The sequence below is a fragment of the Oncorhynchus keta genome, chromosome 25 (genome assembly GCF_023373465.1).
Source record: "Oncorhynchus keta strain PuntledgeMale-10-30-2019 chromosome 25, Oket_V2, whole genome shotgun sequence".
NCBI classification, from domain to species: domain Eukaryota; kingdom Metazoa; phylum Chordata; class Actinopteri; order Salmoniformes; family Salmonidae; genus Oncorhynchus; species Oncorhynchus keta.
The window spans coordinates 22,188,143-22,205,736 of record NC_068445.1 but is presented as its reverse complement, the minus strand read 5'-3'; the positions used below and the strand labels follow the sequence as shown (position 1 = coordinate 22,205,736).

Sequence of the window (17,594 nt, the reverse complement as noted above, 5' to 3'; positions counted from 1 at the left end):
TATGTCTTCACTATTATTCTACAATGTAGAAAATAGTAAAAATAAAGAAAAGGTGTGTCCACACTTTTGACTGGTACTGTATATATTGTAGTGGCTAAATTGTCCAATATAACATTATTCTTTAAATAAATGATTAGTAGGTTCTTTTTTAAAAATTGATGAACTCAGTCGTGGTCTCAGCTTACTATTGAAAGTTTGAATAATAAAATACGCAAGGTGCAATTTGGTTGTGCATCAGCAGTCACTAAATTAGCCCATGTCAGCTAAACGTTTTTGGATTGGTAAATTAGTCTAGCGGCCATCTGTTTAAACTTGTAGTAAGCATGGTCGAATTACCGACCGGGGTGGGGCCCATTGATCATCAGTTATCATATTAAAAACTGCAAACATTTGCACCTACATCCTATGGCCAAATGTGTAGAATTGCTGGAAATTATCTGTACAACTGCTTATTATTCTCTCTGCCCCATGGCAAAATTAATACAATTACATTAAATGAGTTGTACAATTGCTAAATCTTCTGTCAGCCCCATGGCAAAATGTGCAGAATTGCTGCAAACCTGCTATAAAACTGCCCCAAAAAATTCTATGCTCCATGGCAAAATGTGCTGAATTGCAGGAAATTAACTGCGGCCCTTCGTGAGGAGTTCAGATTTTTTGGTGGCCCCAACCCCATTTTAAGTTGCTCACACCTGCCATAGATAGTCTGTCGGGCAGAGAGAGCACGCAGCCTGAAACAGCTGGTTGTTGTGTGGAGGAAAGATCGCCAGCGGAAAGGGTACGAAAGATTTTCCAAGTTATGATACAGTATCTACTAATAAATGCTAAGTCAAAAATGGCTATGCAAGCCAGGTATTTATAAGGTTCAGTCTTGGTTGAATATTTGCATGCACAATTCACTCATAATGAGATTGCCTACCTTGAAAATCAGACATTTCTCTAGTCTAGGCTCTTTGGTCCTTGAAAAGTCATTGAAGTTAGTCGCCGATTTAAAAGTTCTACTGCTCCAATATAATTATTCCATGATTTCATTTCTGGTCAGTTTTTATGAGAGATGTAACGTTAGGTGCTTTCGTTTTTTTCCCGACGTTCCTATTGAAGGGTGTTGTGCTAGTGTGTTGCCGTAAAACCATGTGCGGTTATTATGAGCAAGATGACATCGAATGTTGCCTTCAACATAGTTGTCCATACAAAGTGTTCCATTACAAACAGAACCCGGTTCTTCGTCTCTTTTACGTTTTAAAACATACAGTAACCCCTCAATATCTCTTCAACATCTCAAATATCAAGACTGACTAGATACCACATGGACAGACTCCATTAGTTGTGTTTGTGTCGGGAGCATGTCTATTTAGTCAGGCAATGCCCGCATTATTTTGACGTTTTAGAATGTAAAATAATCCTTATTCTAAAATGTATTACATTGAATTTTCCCCTCATCAATTTACACACAATACCTCATAATGACTTTTTGCAAATGTATAAAAAGAAAACAACTGAAATATCACATTTACATAAGTATTCAGACCCTTTACTCAGTACATTGTTGAAGCATCTTTGGCAGTGATTACAGCCTCAAGTCTTCTTGGGTATGATGCTACAAGCTTGGCACATCTGTATTTGGAGAGTTTCTCACATTCTACTCTCCAGATCCTCTCAAGCTCTGTCAGGTTGGATCGGGAGCGTCACTGCACAGCTATTTTCACTTCTCTCCAGAGATGTTAGATTGGGTTCAAGTCTGGGCTCTGGCCGGGCCACTCAAGGACATTCAGAGACTTATCCCGAAGCCACTCCTGCATTGTCTTGGCTGTGTACTTAGGGTCATTGTCCTGTTGGAAGGTGAGCCTTCGCCCCAGTCTGTCCTGAGAGCTCTGGAGCAGGTTTTCATCAATGATCTCTCTGTACTTTACTCTGTTCATCTTTCTCTCAATCTTTCCCTGACTAGTGTCCCAGTCCCTGCTGCTGAAAAATATCCCACAGCATGATGCTGCCACCACCATACTTCAGCGTAGGGATGGGGCCAGGTTTCCTCCAGATGTGACGCTTGGCATTCAGGTTCATTCAGAATCTTTGTTTCATCAGACATACAAACCTTGTTTCTCATGGTTAGAGTCCTTTAGATGCCTCTTTGAAAACGTCAAGAAGGCTGTCGTGCATTTTACAGAGGAGTTGGTGGAGTGCTGCAGAGATGGTTGTCCTTTTGGAAGGTTCTCCCATATCCAAAGAGGAACTCTGGAGCTCTGTCTGGATGATCAAGGCCCATCTCCCCCCCTCGATTTGCTCAGTTTGGTCAAGCGGCCAACTCTAGGAAGAGTCTTGGTGGTTCCAAACTTCTTCCATTTAAGAATGATGGGGCGAATGTATTTTTGGGGACCTTCAATACTGCAGAAATGTTTTGGTACCCTTCTCCAGATCTGTGCCTTGACAATTCTGTCTCGGAGCTCTACGAACAATTCCTTCAACCTCATTGCTTGGTTTTTGCTCTGACATGCACTGTCAACTGTAGGACCTTACATAGACAGGTGTGTGCCTTTCCAAATCATGTCCAATTGATTGAATTTACCACAGGTGGACTCCAATCAAGTTGTAGAAACATCTCAAGGAAGATCAATGGAAACAGGATGGACCTGAGCTAAATTTCAAAACTCATAGCAAAGAGTATGAATACTTATGTAAATAAGGTATTTCTAAAAAGCTGTTTTCAATTAGTCATTATGGGGTATTGTGTGTGTAGATTGATGAGGAGAAAAATGCATTCAATCAATTTGACAATAAAGCTGTAACGTAATAAAATGTGTGAAAACAGTTAAAACAGTTCAATATCAAATGTAGGTCCTTGAAAATGATAATTAAGTGCTTGAAAAAGTCCTTGAATTTGACCTGCCAATGTATTTATGAACCCTGTATAGGCTACTTGCTCACCACGCAAATGAAAAATAAAATCCCCTGCTATTAAAATGATGCACGCATCATACTAACCCTGACTAGTATAGATTTTTTCATTTGGGCCAGTAACTTTCAGTTGGCACTGGCCTGGTGTGCCACTGGCAGATTTACCTGAATGTCGAGCCCCGCTGTGTGTGGTGCCTGTAGGGCCTATATACTGTAAATGTCTACCACTTTGTGTAGCTGTAATGGCGATGCTAATGATAGCCTAAACTTTTTTCGGGTAGATAGAAAGGCAATTAAAGGGTAACTACAAAGTAGCCTATGCCTACTTGGCAGAATCATGATTATTTTTATCAATCAAGTGGCCATTTGTTTTGAAAACTCCCATCGCATGTGTGCTGCAGAAACACCGCTAGCTAACTGTCTGGCTGGTGCACATCTGAAATAAAGGTTGTCTACACAAAAAATATACATTCCTCAGATTTTTCACAGATCTCAAATTGTCCCTTGATGTGGTTTAAAGCATTGTTGTGGACTTAGAACATCCAATTTTGTTGTTTTTCTATAAAACATTGTTATTTTGGGAGCGAAACCCCTCCCAGAATTTGGGGAAATCAGTCTTTCTCCCCGCTTTCTTTTTTTGTTGCAGTGATATCATTTTGGCGTCGAGTATCGTCTTTTTTTTCTTCAAATTCTGCCCTCCAAAGGATTTAGCAGAAAATAAAACATGGCACTAAGAAATCTGCAGAAAATATATTTAGCAGTTTATTTGAAGTCTCTTTTCTTTGCTGTAAGAACACAATGGCCTACTAATTTAAAAGACATTTTTGTACAAAAAAAATTGGTGCGACCAAACACACACACCCACACACGTTGTTGGCAAGGGTTTCATTTGTATGATACAGTTTGTCAACTGTCCTCCTCAAAATATGATTTGACAACCATTCTAATTAGAATTAATTCAAATGATGCAAGTGTCTAGAAACACCACCTGTAGGAATCGTACATCTTATACAGGATTGGCCTATCTTGACCTGTGACCTTTGATTGAATGACCTCGGATGCCCCTACAGGCTCGCTGATCCTGTTTGATCTGCTGACCAATCAGAAGACAGGATCAGGAGAGGCAGACAGAGATGAGGTAACCAGGTCTTTGCCATGACAGAGACTCAGTATTATTACATACCTGACACAGGTATGATCTGATAAGGGAATTTATATGTTTAAAGTAATGACTGAAGGATTCCACCCTGAAATCATATAATTGTATGAAATGTGTTAGTAGTCAGAATTCCATAATATGTGTGACTGGACCATTGTGTTGCTGTGTAGTGGTGTGAGAGTTGAAAGAACAAAGGACAACAGGAAAGAGGCTCCTTCCAAGGTCCCTCTAATCTAGGGAGGGAGGGAACGGCATGGAACTGCCAGCTTGGTAGTGATAAACGAGGAATGTGGACTGTTGGGAAAGATACAGCCCACCTACTGTTTGTGTGTCTGTGTGTGCATGTAAGTAGGACTGTGGGGAAAGATACAGCCCACCTACTGTGTGTGTGTCTGTGTGTGTGTGCGTGTTACTAGTTGGTGGATGGGAGTTATAAAATGACATGTCTTTGCATTTTGGACTTTAGAACGTTCTCTGAATAAACTTTACGGACCTTTTGCTGAAGCTGAGTCTTAGCCTAATTATTATTAAACCCAGAGTCTTACAAACCTCTGGGATTGGTCAAAGCTTAAATAATTGTTAGTTATAATCATTGGGATTGAAAATTCTCGTGACATAATCTCACAGCAGTGCGGTTCTGTTGCGGTAAATGTACTACATAGCTCATGTCTTCTCAATATTAGGGGGAACTGTAGGCCTCTTAGTGATATACATCCTGCTGTAAAGTGCAATTAAGGTCTAGATGCCACTTTGTTAATGCTATAGACATCACAGTGTATGAATGTAATGACTATCCCATTATATTTATGTTCTATAACATGATAACACCCCTCGTCTGGCCTGTAGGATCGTAAACGTGACCCCTGCCCTCTGACCTGTGATGCGTTGGAGCAGGCTCTATGCAGAATGGGCCTCCAGGAGCACCTGGCTACACTACAGAGCGTGGACCTAGACCTTGACTCACTGGTGAGACTGTGTGAGTGCGTGCCTGCCTGCCTGTCTGTCTGCGTGCACTAATCTCCCAGTCTTCCCTCAGGCTATGTGTGACGAAACTGACCTGACAGAGCTCGGAATCCCTCTGGGACCGAGGAAGAAGATCCTCAGCTTCATACGGAAGAGACACTTCCTACAGGTCAGGGTTCATAAGGTCACAAAGTACTGCATCTGTGTGTGCAGCGCTTTCATGCAGTGGAGTCTCAGCTGCAAACGTCAGATATTTAACATTCTCATTTATTGTTCTTTGTCACATATTTGTGTGTGTGTGTAGGAGGGTCGGCAGGGAATGGTGCTTTTGGCCCCCGGGCTGCAGGCCCTTCCAGACCCCTCCGAAGATTCCCCCTCTCCCACGGTTAGCTTTGGCAACCAGTCTTCAGAGGCGTCAGCACGCCGACAGCAGTTTCTCAGAGCCCAGTCCATAACCAGCGCCGTTGACTACGAATACTTCGACGTGGGCATTGGACAGGTAACACACACACACACACAAAGACACATACCCCCTACCTGGGGTTGCGTGCAAGTGGTATTTTGTGGTAACTAACTCTGTGGTGACTAACTCTGTGGTGACTTAATTGGTAACTAACTCAGTCATAATTTGGCAGTAACTTAAATCAGTGGTAACTAAATCAGTGGTAACTCGGAGACAACAAACTCAGTGACAACTAACTTTCTACTCTTGAAACACTGCTCTCAAGGTATCATCACCTCTGCTGTCCTGTCTGATTGGTGTGATCTGTAGTAGTAGTAGTAGTAGTAGTAGTAGTAGTAGTAGTAGTAGTGTCGTCGTCGCAGTAGTAGTAGTAGCAGCATTAGTTGTAGTCATAGTAGTAGTCGTCATCGCAGCAGCAGTCGTCTTTGCAGCAGCAGTCGTCGTCGTCACAGCAGCAGTCATCGTCGGATCAGCAGCAGTCGTCGTCGTCGTCACAGCAGCAGTCGTCGTCATCGTCACAGCAGCAGTCGTCGTCGTCGTCACAGCAGCAGTCGTCGTCGTCGTCACAGCAGCAGTCGTCGTCGTCGTCACAGCAGTAGTCATCGTCGGATCAGCAGCAGTCGTCGCAGTAGTACTAGTAGTAGTAATAGTCGTAACACCACTAGTAGTAATCGTAGTAGTAGTAGTCGCCGCAGTAGTAGTCGCTGTAGTAGTAGTTGTAGCAGCAGTAGTCGCCGTAGTAGTAGTAGTTGACGTAGTAGAAGTTGCTTTAGTAGTAGTTGTTGTCGTAGTAGTAGTCATCGCAGTAGTTGTCATAGTAGCAGTAGTAGTAGTAGCAGCAGTAGTAGCAGCAGCAGTAGACTGGAGTAGCAGTAGTAGTAGCAGCAGCAGTAGTAGCAGCTGTTAGCAGTAGTAGCAGCAGTAGCTGTAGCAGCAATAGTTGTATCAGAAGTAGTAGTTGTAGTAGCTGTAGCAGCAGTAGTGGTAGCAACAGTAGTAGTTGTAGTAGTTGTAGTAGTTGTAGCAGCAGCAGTAGTAGTTGTTGTAGCAGCAGCAATAGTAATAGCAGCAGTAGTAGTTGTAGTAGCTGTAACAGCAGTAGTTGTAGCGGCAGCAGTAGTAGTTGTAGCAGCAGCAGTAGTTGTAGTAGCAGCAGGAGTAGTTGTAGTAGCTGTAGCAGCAGTAGTTGTAGCAGTAGCAGTAGTAGTTGTAGTAGTTGTAGAAGCTGTAGTAGAAGTTGTAGCAGTAGTAGTAGTTGTAGCAGCAGTAGCAGCAGTAGTTGCAGCAGCAGTAGCAGTAGTAGAAGTTGTCGCAGTATCTGTAGCAGCAGTAGTTGTTGTAGCAGTAGTTGCAGCAGTAGTTGTAGCAGTAGTTGCAGCAGCAGTAGTTGCAGCAGTAGTTGTAGCAGCAGTAGATTTTGCAGCAGTAGTTGTAGCAGCAGTAGTTGCAGCAGTAGTGGTAGCAGTAGTAGTTGCAGCAGCAGTAGTAGTTGTAGCAGCAATAGCTGTAGCAGTAGTAGTTGTAGTGGTATCAGCAGTAGTAGTTGTAGCAGTAGTAGTAGTTCTAGTGGTATCAGCAGTAGTAGTTGTAGCAGTTGTAGCAGCAGTAGTATTTGTTGTAGTGGTAGTAGTTGTAGTAGCTGTTGCAGCAGTAGTTTTAGCAGCAGTAGTTGCAGTAGTAGTAGTTGTAGCAGCAGTAGTTGCAGCAGCATTAGTTGCAGCAGTAGTTGTAGTTGTAGCAGCAGTAGTTGTAGCAGTAGTAGTTGCAGAAGCAGTAGTAGTTGTAGCAGCAGCAGTAGTTGCAGCAGCATTAGTTGCAGCAGTAGTTGTAGTTGTAGCAGCAGTAGTTGTAGCAGTAGTAGTTGCAGAAGCAGTAGTAGTTGTAGCAGCAGCAGTAGTTGTAGTAGCTGTAGCAGCAGTATCTGTAGCAGCAGTAGTTGCAGCAGTAGTAGTTGTAGTAGTTGTAGCAGCAGTAGTATTTGTTGTAGTGGTATCAGCAGTAGTAGTTCTCGTAGTTGTAGTAGTAGTTGTAGTAGTTGTAGCAGCAGTAGTAGCAGTAGTAGTTGTAGCAGCAGCAGTAGTAGTTGTAGTAGCTGTAGCAGCAATAGCTGTAGAAGCAGTAGTTGCAGCAGCAGTAGTTGTTGTAGCAGTAGTTGCAGCAGTAGTAGTTGTAGTGGTATCAGCAGTAGTAGTTGTAGTAGTAGTTGTGGTATCAGCAGTAGTAGTTGCAGTAGTTGTAGCAGTAGTTGTTGTTGCAGTAGTAGTTGTAGTAGTAGTTGTAGCAGCAGCAGTAGTAGTTGTAGCAGTTGTAGCAGTAGTAGTTGTAGTAGCTGTAGCAGCAATAGCTGTAGCAGCAGTAGTTACAGCAGCAGTAGTTGTTGTAGCAGTAGTTGCAGCAGTAGTAGTTGTAGTAGTAGTTGTAGCATTAGTAGTTGTAGTGGGATCAGCAGTAGTAGTTGTAGTAGTTCTAGTGGTATCAGCAGTAGTAGTTGTAGCAGTAGTAGTTGCAGCAGCAGTAGTTGCAGCAGTAGTTGTTGCAACAGTTGTTGCAGCAGTAGTAGTTGTAGCAGTAGTAGTTGCAGCAGTAGTTGTTGCAACAGTTGTTGCAGCAGTAGTAGTTGCAGCAGCAGTAGTTGCAGCAGTAGTTGTAGCAGTAGTAGTTGCAGCAGCAGTAGTAGTTGTAGTAGTGTGTGTTGCAGAAGCGGTAGTAGTTGTCGCAGCAGCAGTAGTTGTACTAGCTGTAGCAGCAGTATCTGTAGCAGCAGTAGTTGCAGCAGCAGCAGTAGTAGTTGTAGCAGTAGTAGTTGTAGCAGCAGCAGTAGTAGTTGTAGTAGCTGTAGCAGCAGTAGTTGCAGCAGCAGTAGCAGTTGTAGTAGTAGTTGTAGCAGCAGTAGTTGCAGCAGCAGTAGGTGCAGCAGTAGTAGTTGCAGCAGCAGTAGTTGTAGCAGCAGTAGTTGTAGTAGTAGTTGCAGCAGTAGTAGTTGTAGCAGCAGCAGTAGTTGTAGTAGTTGTAGCAGTAGTAGTTGTAGTAGCTGTAGCAGCAGTAGTTTTAGCAGCAGTAGTTTTAGCAGAAGTCGTTGCAGCAGTAGTTGTAGCAGTAGTAGCAGCAGTAGTTGTAGTAGCAGCAGCAGTAGTTGTAGCAGCAGTAGTTGCAGCAGTAGTAGTTTTAGCAGCAGCAGCATTAGTAGTTGTAGCAGTAGCAGTTGTAGCAGCAGCAGTAGTAGTTGTAGTAGCTGTAGCAGCAGCAGTAGTAGTTGTAGTAGCTGTAGCAGCAGCCGTAGTAGTTGTAGTAGCTGTAGCAGCAGAAGTAGTAGTTGCAGCAGTTGTAGCAGCAGGAGTTGTAGTAGTACTTGTAGCAGTAATAGTTGTAGCAGCAGTAGTAGTTGTAGTAGTTGAAGCAGCAGCAGTAGTAGTTGTAGTAGCTGTAGAAGCAGTAGCAGCAGCAGCAGCAGTAGTTGCAGCAGCAGTAGCTGTAGCAGCAGTTGTAGCAGTAGTTGTAGCAGCAGTTGTAGCAGCAGTAGTTGCAGCAGCAGTAGTTGTAGCAGCAGTAGTTGTAGCAGCAGTAGATGTAGCAGCAGTAGTTGTAGAAGTAGTTGTTGTTGTAGTAGTAGTTGTAGCAGCAGCAGTAGTAGTTGTAGTTGTAGTAGCTGTAGTAGTAGTTGTAGTAGTAGTTGTAGCAGCAGTAGCAGCAGTAGTTGCAGCAGCAGTAGCAGTAGTAGTAGTTGTCACAGTATCTGTAGCAGCAGTAGTTGCAGCAGCAGTCGTTGTTGTAGCAGTAGTTGCAGCAGCAGTAGTTGCAGCAGTAGTTGTAGCAGCAGTAGATGTAGCAGCAGTAGTTGTAGCAGCAGTAGTTGCAGCAGTAGTGGTAGCAGTAGTAGTTGCAGCAGCAGTAGTAGTTGTAGCAGTAGTAGTTGTAGCAGTAGTAGTAGCTGTAGCAGCAGTAGTAGTTGTTGTAGCAGTAGTTGCAGCAGTAGTAGTAGTAGTTGTAGCATTAGTAGTTGTAGTGGTATCAGCAGTAGTAGTTGTAGCAGTAGTAGTGGTTCTAGTGGTATCAGCAGTAGTAGTTGTAGCAGTTGTAGTAGTTGTATTGGTATCAGCAGTAGTAGTTGTGGTATCAGCAGTAGTAGTTGTAGTAGCTGTAGCAGTAGTAGTAGTTGTAGTAGTTGTCGTAGTTGTAGCAGCAGTAGTATTTGTTGTAGTGGTATCAGCAGTAGTAGTTCTCGTAGTTGTAGTAGTAGTTGTAGCAGCAGTAGTAGCAGTCATAGTTGTAGCAGCAGCAGTAGTAGTTGTAGTAGCTGTAGCAGCAATAGCTGTAGCAGCAGTAGTTGCAGCAGCAGTAGTTGTTGTAGTAGCTGTAGCAGCAGCCGTAGTAGTTGTAGTAGCTGTAGCAGCAGTAGTTGTAGCAGCAGTAGTTGTTGTAGTAGTTGTAGCAGCGGCAGTAGTTGTTGCAGCAGTTGTAGCAGCAGTAGTTGTAGTAGTAGTTGTAGCAGTAGTAGTTGCAGCAGTAGTGGTAGCAGTAGTAGTTGCAGCAGCAGTAGTAGTTGTAACAGTAGTAGTAGCTGTAGCAGCAATAGCTGTAGCAGCAGTAGTAGTTGTTGTAGCAGTAGTTGCAGCAGTAGTAGTAGTAGTTGTAGCATTAGTAGTTGTAGTGGTATCAGCAGTAGTAGTTGTAGTATTAGTTCTAGTGGTATCAGCAGTAGTAGTTGTAGCAGTTGTAGTAGTTGTATTGGTATCAGCAGTAGTAGTTGTGGTATCAGCAGTAGTAGTTGTAGTAGCAGCAGCAGTAGTAGTTGTAGTAGCTGTAGCAGCAGTAGTTTTAGCAGCAGTAGTTGCAGTAGTGGTAGTTGTAGCAGCTGTAGTTTTAGCAGCAGTAGTTGCAGTAGTAGTAGTTGCAGCAGCATTAGTTGCAGCAGTAGTTGTAGTTGTAGCAGCAGTAGTTGTAGCAGTAGTAGTTGCAGAAGCAGTAGTAGTTGTAGCAGCAGCAGTATCTGTAGCAGCAGTAGTTGTAGCAGTAGTAGTATGTGTTGTAGTGGTATCAGCAGTAGTAGTTCTCGTAGTTGTAGTAGTAGTTGTAGTAGTTGTAGCAGCAGTAGTATTTGTTGTAGTGGTATCAGCAGTGGTAGTTCTCGTAGTTGTAGTAGTAGTTGTAGTAGTTGTAGCAGCAGTAGTAGCAGTCGTAGTTGTAGCAGCAGCAGTAGTAGCTGTAGTAGCTGTAGCAGCAATAGCTGTAGCAGCAGTAGTTGCAGCAGCAGTAGTTGTTGTAGTAGCTGTAGCAGCAGCCGTAGTAGTTGTAGTAGCTGTAGCAGCAGTAGTTGTAGCAGCAGTAGTTTTTGTAGTAGTTGTAGCAGCAGTAGTTGTAGCAGCAGTAGATGTAGCAGCAGTAGTTGTAGCAGTAGTTGTTGTTGCAGTAGTAGTTGTAGTAGTAGTTGTAGCAGCAGCAGTAGTAGTTGTAGCTGTAGTAGTAGTTGTAGCAGTAGTAGTAGTTGTAGCAGCAGTAGCAGCAGTAGTTGCAGCAGCAGTAGCAGTAGTAGTAGTTGTCGCAGTATCTGTAGCAGCAGTAGTTGCAGCAGCAGTCGTTGTTGTAGCAGTAGTTGCAGCAGTAGTTGTAGCAGTAGTTGCAGCAGCAGTAGTTGCAGCAGTAGTAGTAGTTGTAGTAGTTGTAGCAGTAGTAGTAGCTGTAGCAGCAATAGCTGTAGCAGCAGTAGTAGTTGTTGTAGCAGTAGTTGCAGCAGTAGTAGTAGTAGTTGTAGCATTAGTAGTTGTAGTGGTATCAGCAGTAGTAGTTGTAGTAGTAGTTCTAGTGGTATCAGCAGTAGTAGTTGTAGCAGTTGAAGTAGTTGTATTGGTATCAGCAGTAGTAGTTGTGGTATCAGCAGTAGTAGTTGTAATAGTTGTAGCAGCAGCAGTAGTAGTTGTAGTAGCTGTAGCAGCAGTAGTTTCAGCAGCAGTAGTTGCAGCAGCATTAGTTGCAGCAGTAGTTGTAGTTGTAGCAGCAGTAGTTGTAGCAGTAGTAGTTGCAGAAGCAGTAGTACTTGTAGCAGCAGCAGTATCTGTAGCAGTAGTAGTTGCAGCAGTAGTAGTTGTAGTAGTTGTCGTAGTTGTAGCAGCAGTAGTATTTGTTGTAGTTGTAGTAGTAGTTGTAGTAGTTGTAGCAGCAGTAGTAGCAGTCGTAGTTGTAGCAGCAGCAGTAGTAGTTGTAGTAGCTGTAGCAGCAATAGCTGTAGCAGCAGTAGTTGCAGCAGCAGTAGTTGTTGTAGTAGCTGTAGCAGCAGCCGTAGTAGTTGTAGTAGCTGTAGCAGCAGTAGTTGTAGCAGCAGTAGTTGTTGTAGTAGTTGTAGCAGCAGCAGTTGTTGTTGCAGCAGTTGTAGCAGCAGTAGTTGGAGTAGTAGTTGTAGCAGTAATAGTTGTAGCAGCAGTGGTAGTTGTAGTAGTTGTAGCAACAGCAGTAGTAGTTGTAGTAACTGTAGCAGCAGTAGCAGCAGCAGCAGTAGTAGTTGTAGCATTAGTAGTTGTAGTTGTATCAGCAGTAGTAGTTGTAGCAGTAGTAGTAGTTCTAGTGGTATCAGCAGTAGTAGTTGTAGTAGTAGTTGTATTGGTATCAGCAGTAGTAGTTGTGGTATCAGCAGTAGTAGTTGTAGTTGTTGCAGTAGTAGTTGTAGTAGCTGTAGCAGCAGTAGTTTTAGCAGCAGTAGTTGCAGTAGTAGTAGTTGTAGCAGCAGTAGTTGCAGCAGTAGTTATAGCAGCAGTAGTTGTAGCAGTAGTAGTTGTAGTTGTAGCAGCAGCAGTAGTTGTAGTAGCTGTAGCAGCAGTATCTGTAGCAGCAGTAGTTGCAGCAGCAGCAGTAGTAGGTGTAGTAGCTGTAGCAGCAATAGCTGTAGCAGCAGTAGTTGTTGTAGCAGTAGTTGCAGCAGTAGTAGTTGTAGTTGTAGCAGTAGGTGTTGTAGTGGTATCAGCAGTAGTAGTTGTAGTAGTAGTTCTAGTGGTATCAGCAGTAGTAGTTGTCGTAGTAGCAGCAGCAGTAGTAGTAGTAGCAGTTGTAGCAGTAGTAGTTGTAGGAGCTGTAGCAGCAATAGCTGTAGCAGCAGTAGTTGCAGTAGTTGTTGTAGCAGTAGTTGCAGCAGAAGTTGTTGTAGTAGTAGTTGTAGCATTAGTAGTTGTAGTGGTATCAGCAGTAGTAGTAGTTGTATTGGTATCAGCAGTAGTAGTTGTGGTATTAGCAGTAGTAGTTGTAGTAGTTGTAGCAGCAGTAGTAGTTCTAGCAGTAGTAGTTGTAGCAGCAGCAGTAGTAGTTGTAGTAGTAGTTGTCGCAGCAGCAGTAGTAGTTGTAGTAGCTGTAGCAGCAGTAGTTGCAGCAGCAGTAGCAGTAGTAGTAGTTGTAGTAGTTGTAGCAGCAGTAGCAGCAGTAGTTGCAGCAGCAGTAGCAGTAGTAGTAGTTGTAGCAGTATCTGCAGCAGCAGAAGTTGCAGCAGCAGTCGTTGTTGTAGTCGTTGTAGTAGTTGTAGTAGTGGTATCAGCAGTAGTAGTTGTAGCAGTAGTAGTAGTTCTAGTAGTTGTAGTAGTTGTAGCAGCAGTAGTAGCAGTAGTAGTTGTAGCAGCAGCAGTAGTAGTTGTAGTAGTTGTAGCAGCAATAGCTATAGCAGCAGTAGTTGCAGTAGTTGTAGCAGTAGTTGCAGCAGTAGTTGTAGCAGTAGTAAATGTAGGAGTAGTTGTAGCAGTAGGTGTTGTAGTGGTGTCAGCAGTAGAAGTTGTAGTAGTAGTTCTAGTGGTAGCAGTAGTAGTAGCAGCAGCAGTAGTAGTTGTAGCAGTTGTAGTAGCTGTAGCAGCAATAGCTGTAGCAGCAGTAGTTGCAGCAGCAGTAGTTGTTGTAGCAGTATTTGCAGCAGTAGTAGTTGTAGTTGTAGCATTAGTAGTTGTAGTGGGATCAGCAGTCGTAGTTGTAGCAGTAGTAGTAGTTCTAGTGGTATCAGCAGTAGTAGTAGTTGTATTGGTATCAGCAGTAGTAGCTGTGGTATTAGCAGTAGTAGTTGTAGTAGTTGTAGCAGCAGTAGTAGTTGTAGCAGTAGTAGTTGTAGCAGCAGCAGTAGTAGTTGTAGTAGCTGTAGCAGCAGTATTTGCAGCAGCAGTAGCAGTTGTAGTAGTAGTTGTAGCAGCAGTAGTTGCGCAGCAGTAGGTGCAGCAGTAGTAGTTGCAGCAGTAGCAGTTGTAGTAGTAGTTGTAGCAGCAGTAGTTGCAGCAGCAGTAGGTGCAGCAGTAGTAGTTGCAGCAGCAGTAGTTGAAGCAGCAGTAGTTGTAGTTGCAGCAGTAGTAGAGTAGCAGCAGCAGTAGTTGTAGTAGTTCTTGCAGTAGTAGTTGTAGTAGCTGTAGCAGCAGTAGTTGTAGCAGTAGTAGTTGCAGAAGCAGTAGTAGTTGTAGCAGCAGCAGTAGTTGTAGTAGCTGTAGCAGCAGTATCTGTAGCAGCAGTAGTAGTTGTAGTAGTTGTAGCAGCAGTAGTATTTGTTGTAGTGGTATCAGCAGTAGTAGTTGTTGTAGCAGTAGTTGCAGCAGAAGTTGTTGTAGTTGTAGCATTAGTAGTTGTAGTGGGATCAGCAGTAGTAGTTGTAGTAGTTCTAGTGGTATCAGCAGTAGTAGTAGTTGTATTGGTATCAGCCGTAGTAGTTGTGGTATTAGCAGTAGTAGTTGTAGTAGTTGTAGCAGCAGTAGTAGTTGTAGCAGTAGTAGTTGTAGCAGCAGCAGTAGTAGTTGTAGTAGTAGTTGTAGCAGCAGCAGTAGTAGTTGTAATAGCTGTAGCAGCAGTAGTTGCTGGGAATTGATGGGAAATTATGTAAATATATCACTAGCCACTTTAAACAATGCTACCTTATATAATGTTACTTACCCTACATTATTCATCTCATATGCATACGTATATACTGTACTCTACATCATCGACTGCATCCTTATGTAATACATGTATCACTAGCCACTTTAACTATGTCACTTTGTTTACTTTGTCTACACACTCATCTCATATGTATATACTGTACTCGATACCATCTACTGTATGCTGCTCTGTACCATCACTCATTCATATATCCTTATGTACATATTCCTTATCCCCTTACACTGTGTATAAGACAGTAGTTTTGGAATTGTTAGTTAGATTACTTGTTGGTTATCACTGCATTGTCGGAACTAGAAGCACAAGCATTTCGCTACACTCGCATTAACATCTGCTAACCATGTGTATGTGACAAATAAAATTTGATTTGATTTGATTAGTAGTAGTTGTAGCAGTAGTAGTAGTTGTAGCAGCAGTAGTTGCAGCAGCAGTAGCAGTAGTAGTAGTTGTAGCAGTATCTGCAGCAGCAGTAGTTGCAGCAGCAGTCGTTGTTGTAGTCGTTGTAGTAGTTGTAGTAGTGGTATCAGCAGTAGTAGTTGTAGCAGTAGTAGTAGTTCTAGTAGTTGTAGTAGTAGTTATAGCAGCAGTAGTAGCAGTAGTAGTTGTAGCAGCAGCAGTAGTAGTTGTAGGAGCAATAGCTGAAGCAGCAGTAGTTGCAGCAGCAGTAGTTGTAGCAGTAGTTGCAGCAGTAGTTGTAGCAGTAGTTGCAGCAGCAGTAGTTGCAGCAGTAGTTGTAGCAGCAGTAGATGTAGTAGTTGTTGTAGCAGTATGTGGTGTAGTGGTATCAGCAGTAGTAGTTGTAGTAGTAGTTATAGTGGTAGCAGTAGTAGTAGCAGCAGCAGTAGTAGTTGTAGTAGTTGTAGTAGCTGTAGCAGCAATAGCTGTAGCAGCAGTAGTTGCAGCAGCAGTAGTTGTTGTAGCAGTATTTGCAGCAGTAGTAGTTGTAGTAGTAGTTGTAGCATTAGTAGTTGAAGTGGGATCAGCAGTAGTAGTTGCAGCAGTAGTAGTAGTTGTATTGGTATCAGCAGTAGTAGTAGTTGTATTGGTATCAGCAGTAGTAGTTGTGGTATTAGCAGTAGTAGTTGTAGTAGTTGTAGCAGCAGTAGTAGTTGTAGCAGTAGTAGTTGTAGCAGCAGCAGTAGTAGTTGTAGTAGTAGTTGTAGCAGCAGCAGTAGTCGTTGTAGTAGCTGTAGCAGCAGTAGTTGCAGTAGCAGTAGTAGTAGTTGTAGCAGTATCTGCAGCAGCAGTAGTTGCAGCAGCAGCAGTCGTTGTTGTAGTCGTTGTATTAGTTGTAGTAGTGGTATCAGCAGTAGTAGTTGTAGTAGTTGTAGCAGCAGTAGTAGCAGTAGTAGTTGTAGCAGCAGCAGGAGTTGTAGTAGTTGTAGCAGCAATAGCTGTAGCAGCAGTAGTTCCAGCAGCAGTAGTTGTAGTTGCAGCAGTCGTTGTAGCAGTAGTTGCAGCAGCAGTAGTTGCAGCAGTAGTTGTAGCAGCAGTAGATGTAGCAGCAGTAGTTGTAGCAGCAGTAGTTGCAGCAGTAGTGGTAGCAGTAGTAGTTGTAGCAGCAGTAGTAGTTGTAGTAGTAGTTGTAGCAGCAGCAGTAGTAGTTGTAGCAGTAGTAGTTGTAGTAGCTGTAGCAGCAATAGCTGTAGCAGCAGTAGTAGTTGTTGTAGCAGTAGTTGCAGCAGTAGTAGTTGTAGCATTAGTAGTTGTAGAATTAGCAGTAGTAGTTGTAGCAGTAGTAGTAGTTCTAGTGGTATCAGCAGTAGTAGTTGTAGCAGTTGTAGTAGTTGTATTGGTATCAGCAGTAGTAGTTGTGGTATTAGCAGTAGTAATATAATAATAATAATATATGCCATTTAGCTGACGCTTTTATCCAAAGCGACTTACAGTCATGTGTGCATACATTCTACGTATGGGTGGTCCCGGGAATCGAACCCACTACCCTGGCGTTACAAGCGCCATGCTCTACCAACTGAGCCACAGAAGGAACACCAGTAGTAGTTGTAGTAGTTGTAGCAGCAGTAGTAGTTGTAGCAGCAGCAGTAGTAGTTGTAGTAGTAGTTGTAGCAGCAGCAGTAATAGTTGTAATAGCTGTAGCAGCAGTAGTTGCAGTAGTAGTAGTTGTAGCAGTAGTAGCAGCAGTAGTTGCAGCAGCAGTAGTAGTAGTTGTAGCAGTATCTGCAGCAGCAGTAGTTGCAGCAGCAGTCGTTGTTGTAGTCGTTGTAGTAGTTGTAGTAGTGGTATCAGTAGTAGTTGTAGCAGCAGTAGTAGTTGTAGTAGTAGTTGCAGCAGTAGTAGTTGTAGTAGTTGTAGCAGTAGTAGTTGTAGTAGCTGTAGCAGCAATAGCTGTAGCAGCAGTAGTAGTTGTTGTAGCAGTAGTTGCAGCAGTAGTAGTTGTAGCATTAGTAGTTGTAGTTGTATCAGCAGTAGTAGTTGTAGTAGTAGTTCTAGTGGTATCAGCAGTAGTAGTTGTAGTAGTAGTTGTATTGGTATCAGCAGTAGTAGTTGTGGTATCAGCAGTAGTAGTTGTAGTTGTTGCAGTAGTAGTTGTAGTAGCTGTAGCAGCAGTAGTTTTAGCAGCAGTAGTTGTAGTAGTTGTAGCAGCAGTAGTTTTAGCAGTAGTTGTAGCAGTAGTAGTTGCAGTAGTAGTTGTAGCAGCAGCAGTAGTTGTAGTAGCTGTAGCAGCAGTATCTGTAGCAGCAGTCGTTGCAGTATTAGTTGTAGTAGTTGAAGCAGCAGTAGTAGTTGTTGTAGTGGTATCAGCAGTAGTAGTTCTAGTAGTTGTACTAGTAGTAGTTGTAGCAGCAGTAGTAGCAGTAGTAGTTGTAGCAGCAGCAGTAGTAGTTGTAGCAGCAATAGCTGAAGCAGCAGTAGTTGCAGCAGCAGTAGTTGTAGCAGTAGTTGCAGCAGTAGTTGTAGCAGTAGTTGCAGCAGCAGTAGTTGCAGCAGTAGTTGTAGCAGCAGTAGATGTAGTATTTGTTGTAGCAGTATGTGTTGTAGTGGTATCAGCAGTAGTAGTTGTAGTAGTAGTTATAGTGGTAGCAGTAGTAGTAGCAGCAGCAGTAGTAGTTGTAGCAGTTGTAGTTGTAGTAGCTGTAGCAGCAATAGCTGTAGCAGCAGTAGTTGCAGCAGCAGTAGTTGTTGTAGCAGTATTTGCAGCAGTAGTAGTTGTAGTAGTAGTTGTTGCATTAGTAGTTGTAGTGGGATCAGCAGTAGTAGTTGCAGCAGTAGTAGTAGTTT

The 17,594-nt window shown here is 43.0% G+C and overlaps 2 protein-coding genes across 2 annotated transcripts in view; both read left to right on the top strand.

Moving 5' to 3' along the window:
* LOC127911694 (uncharacterized) overlaps window positions 1–17,594 on the top strand; it is a 100,702-nt gene that overhangs the window by 16,516 nt on the left and 66,592 nt on the right. The gene's annotated exons all lie outside the window — the stretch shown is intronic.
* Window positions 1–17,594, top strand: part of LOC118377437 (phospholipase DDHD2-like) — a 36,994-nt gene that overhangs the window by 8,311 nt on the left and 11,089 nt on the right. The window contains exons 10-13 of the mRNA XM_052478892.1: window positions 3,963–4,030; window positions 4,898–5,017; window positions 5,088–5,183; window positions 5,319–5,513. Of these exons, the coding sequence (XP_052334852.1) occupies window positions 3,963–4,030; window positions 4,898–5,017; window positions 5,088–5,183; window positions 5,319–5,513 (479 nt within the window). The remainder of the gene's footprint in view (window positions 1–3,962; window positions 4,031–4,897; window positions 5,018–5,087; window positions 5,184–5,318; window positions 5,514–17,594) is intronic.